This window comes from Pithys albifrons, chromosome 12 (genome assembly GCF_047495875.1).
Source record: "Pithys albifrons albifrons isolate INPA30051 chromosome 12, PitAlb_v1, whole genome shotgun sequence".
NCBI lineage: Eukaryota > Metazoa > Chordata > Aves > Passeriformes > Thamnophilidae > Pithys > Pithys albifrons.
In genome coordinates this window covers 13,636,284-13,650,393 of record NC_092469.1, presented here as the reverse complement: position 1 = coordinate 13,650,393, position 14,110 = coordinate 13,636,284, and the positions used below count along the sequence as shown (strand labels likewise).

The following is a 14,110-nucleotide window of genomic DNA, read 5'->3' as shown; positions in this document are numbered from 1 at the left end:
AGGCTGGGTGCTGAGCAGGCTGTCCACCCACTGCAGAGCCATGTGCTGAAGCTGAGCAAACCTCCATGGAAGGGGTGAGCAGCTCCCCTGGGTGCTGACATCCTCCCCCCCTGCAGGCAATCCACTTTGTGCCACCCAGCCTAGCAGAAAGGACTACTTGGGTACCCAAGGGTCTGATTTTGCTGGGTTTTAAATTGGTACTGTCCCTGGTGCTTTGTCATCAAGGGTTGGAGGAGACATCCCTGCCAGGCTGGGCTGTCCCACTGCTCCAAAAGGCACCAAAAGGGTGAGGGCAGCAGGACTGGGAACCTGCATCCATGGCGGGGCACACCCAGGAGACATGTATGGGCAAGCAGGTGCTTGAAAAATTACTCTCACTTGGCAGAGACTTTCAGAAGCAAAACACATCCCATGCATCTTCCCATTGCCTTCCCTCCCCCACTCCCAGCAGCCAACCCTCATCCAGGCAGCTGAGTGCTGCGTCCAGGGCTATGGTTATCTGCCCTCCTGCCTCTGGAGGTCATCGCAGCTCCAAGCAAGATGTTCCCCAAAAATGAACTGGAAAAAATACTCCTGTGCAGGGCAGGAGGAATCAAGCAGTAGGTATTTGGCATGGGGAGGCTTCAGGGAAAGTGTCCTTTTGGGAACGGGTCTGCTCTGCAAGATTGGGGTTTGCAAAGCACAAGCTCTAGGAGAAGGGAGCTTTGTCCCCGCTAGGATTTGTTCAAGAGCTCTCCAGCAACAGCTCAGGGTGTGCATGTTGCCAGCCTCCCACTCACCATGCTTGCTTCCACAAGCTCTTTCACACAGAGGAAGCCCCAGGGTGGTCCAGAGGTACCTGCCATGAAGCCAGAGAAAGGCTGGAGCCCTCCCTGCCACTGCTTGCCCATACCCCTAGGCATGTCACCTGTCCTCACTGGGAGACCAGCACCTTAAAGATACTCAGAGCCACCCCACATGCAGGATGAGATCTGTTCCATGCCCTGTGTCCCAAGTCCTTTTTCCTCCCAGGAAGGCAGAGGCCACTCAGAGAATTTTGGCCATAAGAGCATTTGTGAACAACACACCCTCCAGCAACAATTCCCACACAGGTGTCAGGAGTGGCTACCACATGTAGCCTCTAGCCCAGCCAGACAGCAACACTCGTACCTCAAGACAAACTCCTTTATTTCCATCCAGTTTCACCACTCGTACAGAAAATACAAAACATGAAAAAAATATTTTTTCCGTGCCCCCCACCCCCATCCCCGAAGCGTGCCGGCTATTTACAGGCGCAGGCGAGCGGCTCAGTGGCAGCAGCTGCACTTGCTGCTGGCCGGCTCCTTGCACACGCAGCCCTTGGCGCAGTTGCTGCAGCTCGCGGGACAGCAGGAGCAACAGCCTGAGGGGGAACACAAGAGTTAGGAAGTGGGTGGAAGAGATGGGGATGCCACGGGACAGGGACACCAAATGGGGACCAGGAACACCACCTCCTCATGAGCAGGGCTGTGATCCCAGTGGGTTGGAAGTCCCCAAAAAGGTCCTACAGGGCAGGGCAGCCCCCTCACACCGGAGAGGCTGATGGTGTCTCTACAGGCCAGAAAAAAAGGGAAGGATCCCAAGAGGGTTCTACAGGGCAGGGGCCTCACCATGGAGGAATGGTGGGATTTCCTACAGGGCAAGAAGGGGTTGTCTATGGGACAAGTGTTGGGAGGTCCCCATGGCAATCTGACAAGACCCCTGTGGGGCAGGAAAGGACTAGAAGAGATTCCCCTGTGGAAGGTCCGCAGGGCAAAGAGGGGTTCTATGGGGCAGAGAGGTGTCCACGGGGGTCCCACAGGGCAGTGGCAGCCCCCCCCCCCCGAGCCCCCCACTCACTCTTGCGGCAGCTCCGGCAGCGGCAGTTCTTGCACTTACAGGACCCTGCGCAGGAGCAGGAGTCACCTGGGGAGGGAGGGACAGCGGAGTGAGCGGGAGCGAGCAGAGAGTGATCGGGGAGCGATCCGGAGTGAGCCGGGACAGAACGGGGCACTTACCGGCGGCACAGGTGCAGTCCTGGGGGTCCATGGCTCGGCTCGGCTCGGCTCGGCTCGGCTCAATTTGGCTCGGCTCGGCTTCTGTGGCTCCGGTGGGGTGGCAGCGGTGCTGAGCGGCGCCGGCCGTCCCGTATTTATGGGGCAGGGCGCGGGGCGGTGCTGGTGCTGCGCACGGTGCGGTGGGGCCGCCGGCACCGGGGCCGTGCTCACCGGGGGCGGTGCCGTGCCGTGCCGTGCCGTGCCGTGCCCACCCCGGGCCGTGCTCACCGGGGGCGGTGCCGTGCCGTGATAACCCCGTGCCGTGCTGACCGGGGGAGGTGCCGTGCCGTGCCGTGCCGTGCCCACCCCGGGCCGTGCTCACCGGGGGCGGTACCGTGCCGTGCCGTGCCCACCCCGGGCCGTGCTGACCGGGGGAGGTGCCGTGCCGTGCCGTGCTAACCTCGGGGCCGTGCTCACCCCGGGGGCGGTGCTGTGCGGCTGTACCGTGCTGTGCCGTGCTCACCTCGGGGCCGTGCTCACCCCGGGGCGGTGCCGTGGGGTCGTGCCATGCCGTTCCGTGCCGTGCTTACCCGGTCACGGACCTGCTCATCCCCCAGCCCGCTGCTGGGAAGCTGGGGAGTCCCACCCGCATCCCCCTCCCCGGCAGGGTGCTGCATCCCTGGGGACAGAGAGGATGGAAAGTGCTAGGTGTGTGGGTGACAGCACCAGCATGGCACTGCCACTGGGTCCCGCACACTCGGAACATCCCCGACACTGCCCTATGTGCCCAGTGCTGGGGCGTGGTGGTACCCCCCACCCTAAAGGTGGCCGCGGGGCTGTCTCTGTGGATGGGACTGACCATCTCAGTGTCCCACTGGAGAGCAGGATAGCCGTGGGTACCCTCCGTGGGGCTGAACTGCTCGAATGGTCTCTCAGGAGGGCTGAATTATAGAATATCCTGAGTTGGAAGGGACTCCCAAGGATCTTTGAGTCCTGCTCCTGGCCCCGCACCGGACAACACTCAGAAGAATCACATGATGTGCCTGAGAGCATTGTTCAAACACTGAAGTCTGGCAAGCTTGGTGCTGTGACCAGTTCCCTGGGGCCCCTGTTCCAGTGCCCAACTGCCTTCTGGGTGAAGAACCGTTTCCTAATACACAGGCTAGACCTCCCCCAGCTGTTCCCTCAGGTGGGCATGGGGATGCAGTGTGGGAGCATGGCATCACTGGCCAACTGCTGATGCATGGTTTTCCATCCCTGTGGGTTTTCCATGGGTGTTTGTCATGTTTATGTGCCTTCTGGCTTCTACCACCCCTCACATGCTGGTGGACAGTTCAACATCCAGCATGGAAATCAGTGGCTGGGCCAAGGCCCGCTGCTCTTGGTGGTGGTGTCACACATGATATGCCTGGGCTTGGAGCCAGTGCTGCCAGCAGGGTCTGTCCTGTGGAGTCTGGACCAGTGGGCACTGGGACCAGAAGAGAGTCAGTAGCCCTGGGAGGTTGTGCTAGGGAACGGTTCATGCTTGTTATTAAAAGCAGAGAGTTGTTTTTTCCTGGCAGTGTTTGCAGGCAGCAGCGAGGCGAAGCCAGCAGGCATTGCGCACGCCACTGGCTGAGCGGGAAGGAGGAGAGGTGGAATCACTGAGCACATGTGGTCATACTGCACATAAACATGGGTTGCGAAATCACTTCCCTCCTGAACACCCCCCAGCACGGTGCTGTAGGAAGGACCTGCCTTCCCCACCCCTCCCTGAACTGTTCCTGACCAGCCAAAATGGGATCGTGCATCCCTACACGGGGCCATAGTGAAAGTGGGTGATGAGTGTGCAGGGGCAAAGCTTCGGGAAAAGGAGGGGAATTCCCAGATTTCTAGGAATCCTGCATGTCACACGTGGAGGGGCTGTGCTGAATCCTAGGACACGTTGTCCCAGGCCCACGTCACTGTGAGCAGGAAGGGGCAGCACAGCATCCCCACAGAACTGTGATGGGAAAAGAGCCTGGAAAATGCCTGGTTTCCCAATCAGGGAATTTCCACTGAATAATGAGGTCATCCTGCAAGCACCACAAGGTAGGAGTATGTGTGCCCCAAGCTGTGGGCTTGCTGAAATGCTGGGGTACAGGGCACATACTGGACATCAGCGGGAAGAGGAGAGCTTCGGGAGGGTCTCTCGCATTACTTATTCCAGTTTCCCTTCCAGGGACAGGGAATAGTTAAAGCCAAGGCTGTTCCCATGTAAGAGGAGTGCCAGGTACAACTCTGGTTTTACAGCAGCCATAAAGTGAGCAGTGGAGCTGCAGCTGCACAGCACAGGGCTCAGGGCTCAGAGCTGGACTGCTGGAACCCCCGTCTGCCCCTCACTCCCCCTATAAGAAGGACAGCATGTGGCAGCTGCTTTCCTTTACACTGCTGTGGGGCACAGGGATGTGCACAGCACTGAGCCATGGGACAGGACCAATACAAACGCATGGGGACCAGCAAAGCTGGACTGATGCTGTGTGCCCTGCTGGTTAAACCACATTTGGTGATAAATCTCATTAGCAACCTCTCCTTCACCCTTGTTGCAGGCTCACCAATGATGTTTTTGCATGGTTGACACTTAAATCTCTCTGGGATAGAAAGAATAAAGATAACCATGCTCTTTGCAGAATGCAGTTTAGTGTGAGGCTCCGTGCCTGTGGCGTGTCTGCCCTGCCCTACATTCAGCTGGCACAGGAATGGGCTCACGCCCGTCAGAAGTGTGGGGTGATGGTGACATCTCAGGGGACACACTGTGGGAGGAGCTCTCCTGGAGCAAAAAGTATCCCCTAGGGATTTGCACAGTGAGCAGCCAGTGGGCAGGAGTGTTGTGCTGTTGGCTGTGCCAAAACCCAGTCTGAATCCTGTCAGTGGTGACTGGATGGGTCAGAAAGGTTTTGCAGATAAAAGGAGGCCATGAAAGGCTGCATTTTGGGGACAATAAGGACCCCTTGTGTGTGCTGGGAAGCAGCACGGTGGAGCTTGGTGCCTGGGGTGCAGAGTTCTGGCAGCAGCATGGCTGTGCTTGGGCAGGGTGAGCATCACACACTGGCATGGGCATCAGATCCCCTTGCAGGCATCACATCCCATTGTGGACATTCCATCCTGGTATGGGCATTGCAAACTGTAGTGGGCATCACACCCCAGTGTGGGCATCACACCTTATCGTGGGCACTGCACCCTATTTGAAGCAGTGGACTTCATCGTGGGGATTGCACCCCAATGTGAATACTGCACCCCATGGTGGGGAGCCAGGTCACCTGATGCTCCCTAGAGGTGCCCAGCCAGGCTGACAGAGGTGGCAGAGGGGATAAGCAGTGTGGTTCTTCCAGCCAGTTCAACTAAGCTGCCAGGAAGGAAACAACCTGTTTCCCCGCCACCCCACCTGCCGTGGAAATGTTCCCCCTGGAAATGGGCAGGGCTGGGATGGTTATTACAGTGAAAGCTTGTAATAACGAGCTGCTCATTAGCCCTGAGGATTTCTGGTGGAGGAGAGAGCATGGGATTTGCCCTTGGGTAACAACAGGGTGGGGGGAAAAAAAATCCCTTGTTGTGTAGGGCAAGTGTTAAAACAAGAGTCAGGGCTGCTGGTAGGGAGAGCAGAGCCAAGACTGGAAGAAAGGAGCAAAAATAAGATGCGGGCTTTTTGCCATGGCCTTTCCCCCCCTCTCCCCCCCGCCACTGCCCTACCCCTCCCCAGGGAAACCGCCCCATTCAACAGAAGTGCCAAGTTCCTTATGGACCTTTATATACATATCATTTTATTTAAGTAGCTTATTACAGGTCAAAGTGACAAACACTAAAGAAATCTGAACACATATGTAAAAAAGACAACCAACATACACAATAAGGTTATTTTTCTTCGGCCCCCCAGATGTGCATCACCCCCAGATGTGTAGCTGGGGTCCCCTATTTGCAGCAGCTGCATTTGGCAGAAGCGGGTCCCTTGCAGACACAGCCCTGTGCACACTTGGCACATCCTGCTGGGCAGCAGGAGCAGCAGCCTGTGGGAGAGAGAAAAATGTGTTAGGGACATTGCTGGGGGGTCTCAGGGTGGGTCTGGGAGGGGTCTCACTGGTTTGGAAACATCCCATGTATCTGTGTCCTTCCCTTATGGCAGCACCTCCATCCCTGTCAGCATCTCCCAGGCTATTTGTGCAGCCAGGGCCAGCACTGGAGAAGCAGCAGAAGGATGTGGAACCCTGAAGGGCTCTCTCAGATGCCCCAAGTGCCTCTCAGTGACGGTTTAGGTGATACTAGGGGGCCTGCATTGCCTGGCAAGGGGGTGGGATTCACACTGCACTTCTTTGGGGGAGAAAAATAGGTGCAGAATAAACTCAGCTCTGGCAATGCTGAACCTGATTTGAATGAGTGCACCCAGAGCTATGTAGTGAACTCCCCCTGAGTGTTTCTGACCCTCCCCCGGGGGCTCAGGGATCTCTGTTACCTTTTTTGCATGATGTGCATTTGCAGTTTTTGCATTTGCAGTTGTCCCCGCAGGTGCAGGTGCCACCTAAAACATAAAGAAAAGGAGAAAAAGGGTTTGAGAGGAGGTGGTGGGAGGGAATCCCCATATCCCAGTGATCCGCGGGATGGGCATTGTCGCCCCTCTGAGCATCTGCTCATGGTTCAGCCTTGCTCAGCACGGAGGTCACGGCATTCTCAGCCACTTCCCATGAGAGGCTCCCAGTGTGACATCGCAAAGCTGGGAGAGGATTTTAGAAGCCGGCGCAGCACCGGGAATAGCGGAGGAGGCGGGTGGGAGCGACGGTGTTACCGCAGGGATGCTCGGGCTCCTGCTGCCCCCCGGGATGGAGGCAAGCGCTGGCTTACCCGTGGCGCAAGGGCAATCCTGGGAGTCCATGTCTGGCTGGGCTGGGTGCCGGCTGTCGGACGCGTTGTGCAATGGGAAGAACCTTTGGCAGGACTGGCAGCCGCCTCCTATTTATCGTTGGCCAGGCGAGAGCGAGTGCAAAACCTCCGCCCCTGCAGCCTGCGCACGGCTCAGCCCGGCTCCTGCCCCGGGCGCTGCTGATTCACTCCCTGGGCGGCCCAGCGTGACCTGGGGCTCCCACAGCCCCCCACGCCCCCCACCCCGGGGGGCTGTGGCAGCAGGGAGGGCTGGTGGGGTGACCACCCCTCTCTGCTGAGATCTTGGGAGGGGTGCAGAGAATGGCAGATCTCATCACATGGATGGCACCTGCCCTGGGGAGTGATGCTCTGCTCCCAGGGGCTGCAGAGGTGCACCCAGGGAGCCCCCCACGGTGCAGCCCTTGATTGATTGATTGATTGATTGATGCCAAAATCAATCTATCAAGCCCCTAGGTGTCTCAGGGGGTAGATTGATCCCGGGAGTGCCACCATTGGTGAGAAATCTCTGTGCCCTCCTCTCAAAGCTGGCGCAGTGGGGAGATGGGCAGCTGGCACAGTGAGGTGACAGGGATGCAGTCCGTGCCCGAGACCCTGTCCTGTGGCTCTGACACCCTCCCCTTGAGCGGGAGCAGCAACAAGCTGGACTGGCCTGGCTGGAGCCTGCCATGCCCTTCCAGTGCCCCAGGAGAGTGGCACCCACGTCCTCTCGGCGCCGTGCATGGCACCTCAGGGCCCTGTCTGCTTCCTGGCTGAGGTGCTCCATCCCACTCGTCTGAATTAATTTCCATGTGCCATTAGCCGTGTGTGCAGGGGAGGAGGGTGGCAGGCGAGCTGCCATCACCCTGGTCAACTCCTCCAGTGGGTTTTACCCACCCACTTGAAAGAGCAGAGAGGGTTTAGAATGGAAGGCACAAAAAATAGTTATGCTTGCTGAGATTTTGGGTGTAAGGACAGTTTAGCCCATGTGCAGGAGACACTGCCAGCCATGGAGCATCCATACTCCTCATCCTAGGGGTTTCTGTGTGCTCCCTGGTATTGGTAGTATCACATCCCACCTGCCCCCTTCTTTGAGAGTCCTCTGCATTGGAGTTTTATCTAGGCTTGGCTTTTGCCTGTAGAGCCTGGCTAAGGTGGATTGTTGATGCTAATCCAGCCAAAACAACAGCCTAGGGAGTATTTTTACCACTCAGCTGTCTGGGCTTGTCAGGAGCTTGTTGGGTGACCTGATGGGGAGTGTTGCCAGCACCCCAACTCAGAGTCTTCTCCAGCCTCACTAGGCCAGTGTGGGAAATCAGAATGGAAAAGCCTGAAGAAGGCAGAGCCGATAGGCCCCTTCCTCACCTCTGCTGCCCTGGAGCAGGTTGTTGGTGCCCTGGCATGCCAGCCCTGTGAGGTCGTGTGAGTGTCACACTGCTGATGATGCACTGGGGCGTGATTACAGGGGACAGTGCCAGGGACCAGGCGCGTGCCAAGGGTGTTAGTTGCTCCTGTGGGAGCACGGAAACACAAACATATGAGGAACACATGTGCAAGTGGCCACCTGCCACCGTGGTTACAGCCCCCAGTACTGTGTTTGTGGCACGGCAGAGGGGACACATCTTGGTGTCCTGCACTTGCTCTGCTCCTGAAATTATTCTGCAGTGCAGGAATATGCCCAGGGAAGTGCTTCCTGCCATGTTTTGATGGATGTATGGAGAACAGCAATGCCACAGTGGCATCTGCTGTGTCCTCCCCCACCACCTGGCATCCTTGACCACTCAGGCAAAGATTGTCCCTGTCTCCAGCTAGTGGTGGCCCAGGCACGCAGGTACAGGTGGCCCCTCCAATATAGTCCCTCGCCTCCCATCTGTGGGAAGAAAAGTGAAACCCACACTTCAGAGGGAACAGAACAATCTCTGCCATGAAAGGATGGGATGCAGAAAAAGTTCTCCAGTATCTATCCTCAGTTTAGACTCCAGCCCTTTTTATGTTCTTTCCTTCCTTCCTGCACAAAGAAATAAAATATCTTCCAGGTGATGCAGAACTGGGGGTCAAGGCTCTGGGAGATCTTGCACCGCTCATGCTCCATTCTGTAATTAATTTGGGATATGGCTGGAGCAGTGGATTATCAATCAGACATGCACCAGCCCAGCCACCTCCAGAAGCAACCTGTGATTGGGGTGATAAGCTGCAGAACTGGGATCCCAGAAGAACCTTCCTGCTGCTTAAATACCCTCTGTGACAAGATCTTGCCAGCCTCCTTTTGCCTTCTGGCCCCTGCCTGCCATTTGCTGTGAGAGCCTGGGGGTTCCCCATCATTTACATGAGTCTGACTCTGCTCCCCAGAGCCGAGAAAAATGGGCAAGATTCCTGTGCAGCATTTATTCACCCTCCCTTGCCGTACCCCTTGGCGATCATGTCCCCTGCGTGGGATTCCCGGCTCTGTCCCCAGGCATATTCGTGGCCATCACCCTGAGATTGCCAGGCAGATTAACTCAGGTGAGTCAGCGTCAGCTCCAGTGCTCCAGGCAGAGCCGGAGATGATGCTCACTGGTGGGGTAGTGATGGCTGAGCATCAGTATGAACATGTGAGGAATGGGGCTCCCTGAAAAGGAGTGGAGGAGGCTGACAGTTTTCAGGAGGATGTGTTGGAGGCACCTGTTCCTGTTGACACCTGAGGTGCCCAGCGTCGATTGCTGAAAGCCACGGGCTGGTGCCAGGGCTGGTGCCAGGGCTGGTGCTGGTGACTGGCAGTGACTCAAGGCTGGTGCCAGGCAGGCGAGGAGGACAGCAGCCAGCTCCCGTGGAGGTGACCTGGCACAGGTCTGCCCTGGCTCCCTGCTGAAGAACACGTGGCTCCAGTCACCCATGGGCATGCAGCAACCTGTGATGGACCTGCATGAGCCTCCACCTGCCTGTGTGCAGCCACCCAGCACATCAGCTTCAGGGGGCCCTGCAGATGACAGCAGGTCCCCCTCTCATCTCTCTGATGGCATATGTCTCCCCAAAATGCTCAGTCCAGGGTCATCATCTCCTCTGGAGCAGTGATGGGTTTGGTGGCCTGTCCTTTGCAGATACAAATTCCCAGACAGGTGTGGGGCTCTGCTGGCAAAGCACCACAGCTCAATGGGTACAGATTGGGGGCAGGGGTGCAGGGAGCTATGAAAACAGAGTGGGCACAGCATGGACACCTGGGGGACAGTCCCTGGGGGTACACTGCCCTTCATCATTGCCTATCGCTTTCCAGGCAGGGTGCTGATGCCGGGCACCCGAGTGTGCCCCTGACACTGCAGGAGTAGCGAGGACAGCTCAGCTTTAGCAGCTTCAGCTGCCTCTTTGTTTTGGACTATGGGCAGGAGAGTCATGGCTGGCTAGTGCTGAGCTGCCAGGGGTGCACTGAGCCATGACCCACCTGGGACCAGCCTTTCAAACTCAAATAGAGAAAATAGGGGTCCTTATTTGAGTACCCAACAAACACCCAGCACACTCTAAGTGTTGAAAGCCAGAAGGAAGCCATGGGAGTGATGGATGCTTAGAAAGCAGGCTGGTTCAGCTTTGATCCAAATCAGGCAATCTCAGGTTATTGTTTGCTGATGATAAACAAGTGTTTAAAACATGGGAAATAGGTGCTGACGTTGTTTTGTTTTGCCAGTGCTTGCCAGCCCTTTGGCAGAGGAGGAAGAGGGTGAATCACCTCTTGCCTACCTTGGGAAGCCATTCCCAACCGCTCCCCATGTGCATAGGTAAAGCCTTGGAAACCATTTGGGAGTGAAACCAGATCAGTGGAGTGACCTCAGGCAGTGCAGACTTCTTTCTTTTTCCCAGAAAATGGGGAGCAAAGACTTGTTCCACTCTCAGTAGCAGACATTGGCTAAAACCATCGTCTGATTTCCCTCCTCACATCTTCCTGGGAAGCTGTGTGCTTCCCTGCCTGCACTTTGATTGCAGCTCTGGGAAAATATATTCCAGTTAGTACTTCTCCAGCCACCAGCCATAGGCAAAGACGTGATGTGTCCCCATTTTCCTGGGGAAATGCCCTCTTTGGTGGACTTCGCTGGCCCACGTCACATTTGTAGCCATAGGAAGGGCCCTTCAGTGAGGGCCTGCTGGCAGGGGGAAGGGAACAGGCAGATTTCCATTAAGCAGGAATTGCATGGCATGCAATACTGCGACGCTTTCACAACCCGGCAACACACTTTGATGTGGGCTTTTTGGGAACCGCCCTGCGACCCAGCCAGCTGCGCTAGGGCTGGGACTTCCAAGGCCAGGATTATGAGCCGGGCTCAGCTGCTGGCTCATCCTGTGGCTCCAGGCAAGGGCTTGCCATTTATTCTCTATTTCTTATCTGTAAGGGATATTACCCTCCCCTTGAAAGTGGTGCAGAGAGGGTGGGGATTTGCTAATTCTTGATATTTAGGGGGAAGGGAAAGGAAGAAATGCTGAACTGACGCCATGAACTGCATCTAGGAGGGTAAACTGACCCTGCAAAGCCCCCACTGGTTTTGGGGTGTGCATCGTGAGGGACCCCAGCACAAGGTGCAAGCTCCCACCCGGCAGTACGGGCTTTTGGGAATGGGTGATGTGTGTTTGGACATGTCTGGAAGATGAAAGGGCTGATTCCTCTTTTGATCATGAAATTCTCATAAATGTTAATGGGAATTACTTCGAGGTCTAACAAGGGTTGAATTGCAGCCCCCAAGGGAAGGAAGGGGGTGAGGACCAGCCAAGCTTTGGCTGGGAAATAAAAGGGCTTAAATTTACCTCGTCCCCCAGCTGTGAGAGCAGAGAACTGGTGGGTCAGGGGCTGCCAAGCATCCCTGCACACCCTCATGGGAAAGGGGGTCCCCAGGTGTTGCTGCCCTTGCCCAACACTGCTGGCACCTTCATGACAGGCTTTAAGCATCACTCTAATGCTAGGCATCATTTCAACTCACCAATCTGATGCTTTCCCAGTGTGCATTTGGATTTTCTTTTTTTTTTTTCTTCTTTTATTTTACCCTTACATCTTCCCTTCCCTTTTGTCTCATTCAAGTTCCCACAGACTTCAAACTCACCTGCTCCAACTACTTGCCGCCTCCCCTGGCTGAAACGTGACCCAAAGTTTCCAAGTATCGTTACCTTGGGCGTATTTAATTATTTTATTCCCCTTTAGTTGCTAATTAGAAGCCAAGAGTAGAGGGGATGAGTAATCCCCTGGGATGGCAAGTAGACAACTTGCCTGAACTTGCAAAGAAAACACCAACCCCCTTGGTATAAAGGTGTGAAATAAAAGGATGTGATATATTCCTTGATGTCTTCACAGCCTGGCTCCTGAGATCCAGAGATCCTTGTTGCCTATCCTGGGAATGATTCACACAGCTGCCGTGCTAGATCCTGCCTCCCTGAGAGCAGCATAGCTGTAGAGAGAGGATCTGGCACAACAGTCCTTTCTATCCCCATTCAAAAGCATCTCCCACCCCAGGGATAAGCATGGGATGAAGGGAGAAATACTGCTCCAGCTGGGGCAGCAAACCTGGGATGGGGAAAGAGTGAAGTCCCTGCAGACAGGCTCATTCTTCATTTAAAGTATTATGTAAGTGCACAGATGCAATTGCTTGTCCCTCCCCACTCCTTCCAGCCATATTATCCCCTCCTCAAAGGCTGGGGATAGTTATTTTTGACAATATTTTTCCAAACTTGGTATCTGAGTGCTCTTCAGTGTTTTCCTGCCAGGCAGATAAATGCATCAAGAATTTTCAGTCAGATTTGAAGTCTTTGCCAAGAAACAGCTTCTGGGTGGGTGATGATCCTTGTACCTGCTGTGGAGTCATGGCCAGCTTCTCCACACAACTTGCCTAGAAAGCCAGTAACCCATGCCAAGCATGTTTGATTATATACATATTGCTTTAAAATATTGTATCAAATTAAGATATTGTTATTACATTGTATTTATTATAGTACATATATAAAGTTATTTTCCCCCAGGAGCTAGAAAAGAGCAAACATTGGCCACAGGGCATCACCTTGCCAAGCCTGTCCAGAATATCCAAGAAGGAGCACGGTGATGATCTCTTGCTGGATTTTAAGACCCCTGCTCTAGTGAACAAGCTGAATAATCCTTCAAATACAGCCCCACTGGTCCTGGCCACACAGCAGCCCCCAGCTGTGCAGCAGTGAAACCCAGGAGCTCAGCAAGGATTATATGGAATTTTCCCCATTATAAAAGTGGAGAGAGGGAAGGACCCCTGTCCCAAGTTTTGCTCAGGTCTCAGGACTGGATGCTGTACATTTAGATGTAAACACATTTCATTAGATTTTATTATTTTATTTATAAAATAAATAAATTTAATTTTGTTTTATAGATGACGAGCCTTTCAAATGAAGGGAAATGAGTGCTAAAAGCCATGATTTCAATATTAAGAGTTTCAGAGCCAGCCGATTCAAAGTGGCAGCTGTTGCAGACGTGCCAAATCCAATACCATAATTAGTGATGCAAAGTAATATTTACAGCTCAAATCATACATATTTGTGAGAAGTTGAAATTTTCATCTATTTACAGATTTACCAGCTGAAAAAGGTCTCTGAGACAGTTTTTCCCCATTTTGCTCAGCTGGGTTTGCAGAGCCCAGCAGAGCAATGCTGGGCACTGCTGGGAGGGGAGCTGGGGATTTTGTCCCTGCCTATGGAAGGAACTAGATGATCTTTAAGGTCCTTTCCAACCCAAACCATTCCAGGATTCTGTGATTTTCTCTGTGAGGGCAGCAGTGTTTGCTGGCTTTGAGCAACATCCCATTGCGTGCCTAAGTTCACGCTGCTGCTTTGCCTTTGTGCTCCAGTACCAAAACCAGCACACAGGAGGGGGGACCTACTTCAGGGCTGGCACCAAGACCCACACTCACCCCAAAGAGAGCCACAAAGAGGGAAAAAACACCCTCTTTAATATGCTACTTGCACTTGCTGCCTTGTTATCCACAAGTATAATGGCACATTGATACAGCTGCCAGAAAAACTTGGTAAAAACAAATTAAAAAAGAGGAAAAGGAGGTTGTCACATTCAGAAACACATGATCCCCACTCAAGCACTGCCTTTGAGAGCCCTCCTTCTCATGCAAGGCAGGGATGCTGCTGCCGGCCACAGCTCGGCCAACACAAGTAAATGCCAACTGGGACATACCTGCCAGCTCTCTTAGGAATAAATGAATCTCTGCCTCAATCCAGTGGCCTCTGCATGGAAGGAAGAGCTATTGTTCCAGTGCATCCTTTTCCAA

General features: G+C 54.5%; 2 protein-coding genes across 2 annotated transcripts; both read right to left on the bottom strand.

The window, feature by feature from the left end:
* Positions 1-1,150: 1,150 nt before the first annotated feature.
* Positions 1,151-2,191, bottom strand: LOC139677434 (metallothionein-2). The gene is made up of 3 exons (XM_071567395.1): positions 2,016-2,191; positions 1,858-1,923; positions 1,151-1,381 (listed from the first exon to the last, which is right to left on the bottom strand). Exons 1-3 carry the CDS (start codon positions 2,044-2,046, stop codon positions 1,287-1,289), a joined length of 192 nt encoding a protein of 63 aa, XP_071423496.1. The 5' UTR covers positions 2,047-2,191; the 3' UTR covers positions 1,151-1,286.
* Positions 2,192-5,747: 3,556 nt separating this feature from the next.
* LOC139677456 (metallothionein-1) lies at positions 5,748-6,953 on the bottom strand. The gene is made up of 3 exons (XM_071567431.1): positions 6,846-6,953; positions 6,460-6,525; positions 5,748-6,016 (listed from the first exon to the last, which is right to left on the bottom strand). The coding sequence occupies exons 1-3, from the start codon at positions 6,874-6,876 to the stop codon at positions 5,922-5,924; spliced, it is 192 nt and encodes a 63-aa protein (XP_071423532.1). The 5' UTR covers positions 6,877-6,953; the 3' UTR covers positions 5,748-5,921.
* Between the last annotated feature and the right edge of the window lie 7,157 nt (positions 6,954-14,110).

Bases quoted from the DNA above. Each gene is read 5' to 3' on its own strand.
- LOC139677434 (XM_071567395.1), bottom strand. From the start codon at position 2,046: ATGGACCCCCAGGACTGCACCTGTGCCGCCG. The intron at 1,924-2,015 runs GTAAGTGCCCCG...CTCCCTCCCCAG, and splicing joins GGACTGCACCTGTGCCGCCG to GTGACTCCTGCTCCTGCGCA. The intron at 1,382-1,857 runs GTGAGTGGGGGG...GTTCCCCCTCAG, and splicing joins CTGCCGGAGCTGCCGCAAGA to GCTGTTGCTCCTGCTGTCCC.
- LOC139677456 (XM_071567431.1), bottom strand. From the start codon at position 6,876: ATGGACTCCCAGGATTGCCCTTGCGCCACGG. The intron at 6,526-6,845 runs GTAAGCCAGCGC...TTTATGTTTTAG, and splicing joins GGATTGCCCTTGCGCCACGG to GTGGCACCTGCACCTGCGGG. The intron at 6,017-6,459 runs GTAACAGAGATC...TCTCTCCCACAG, and splicing joins ATGCACATCATGCAAAAAAG to GCTGCTGCTCCTGCTGCCCA.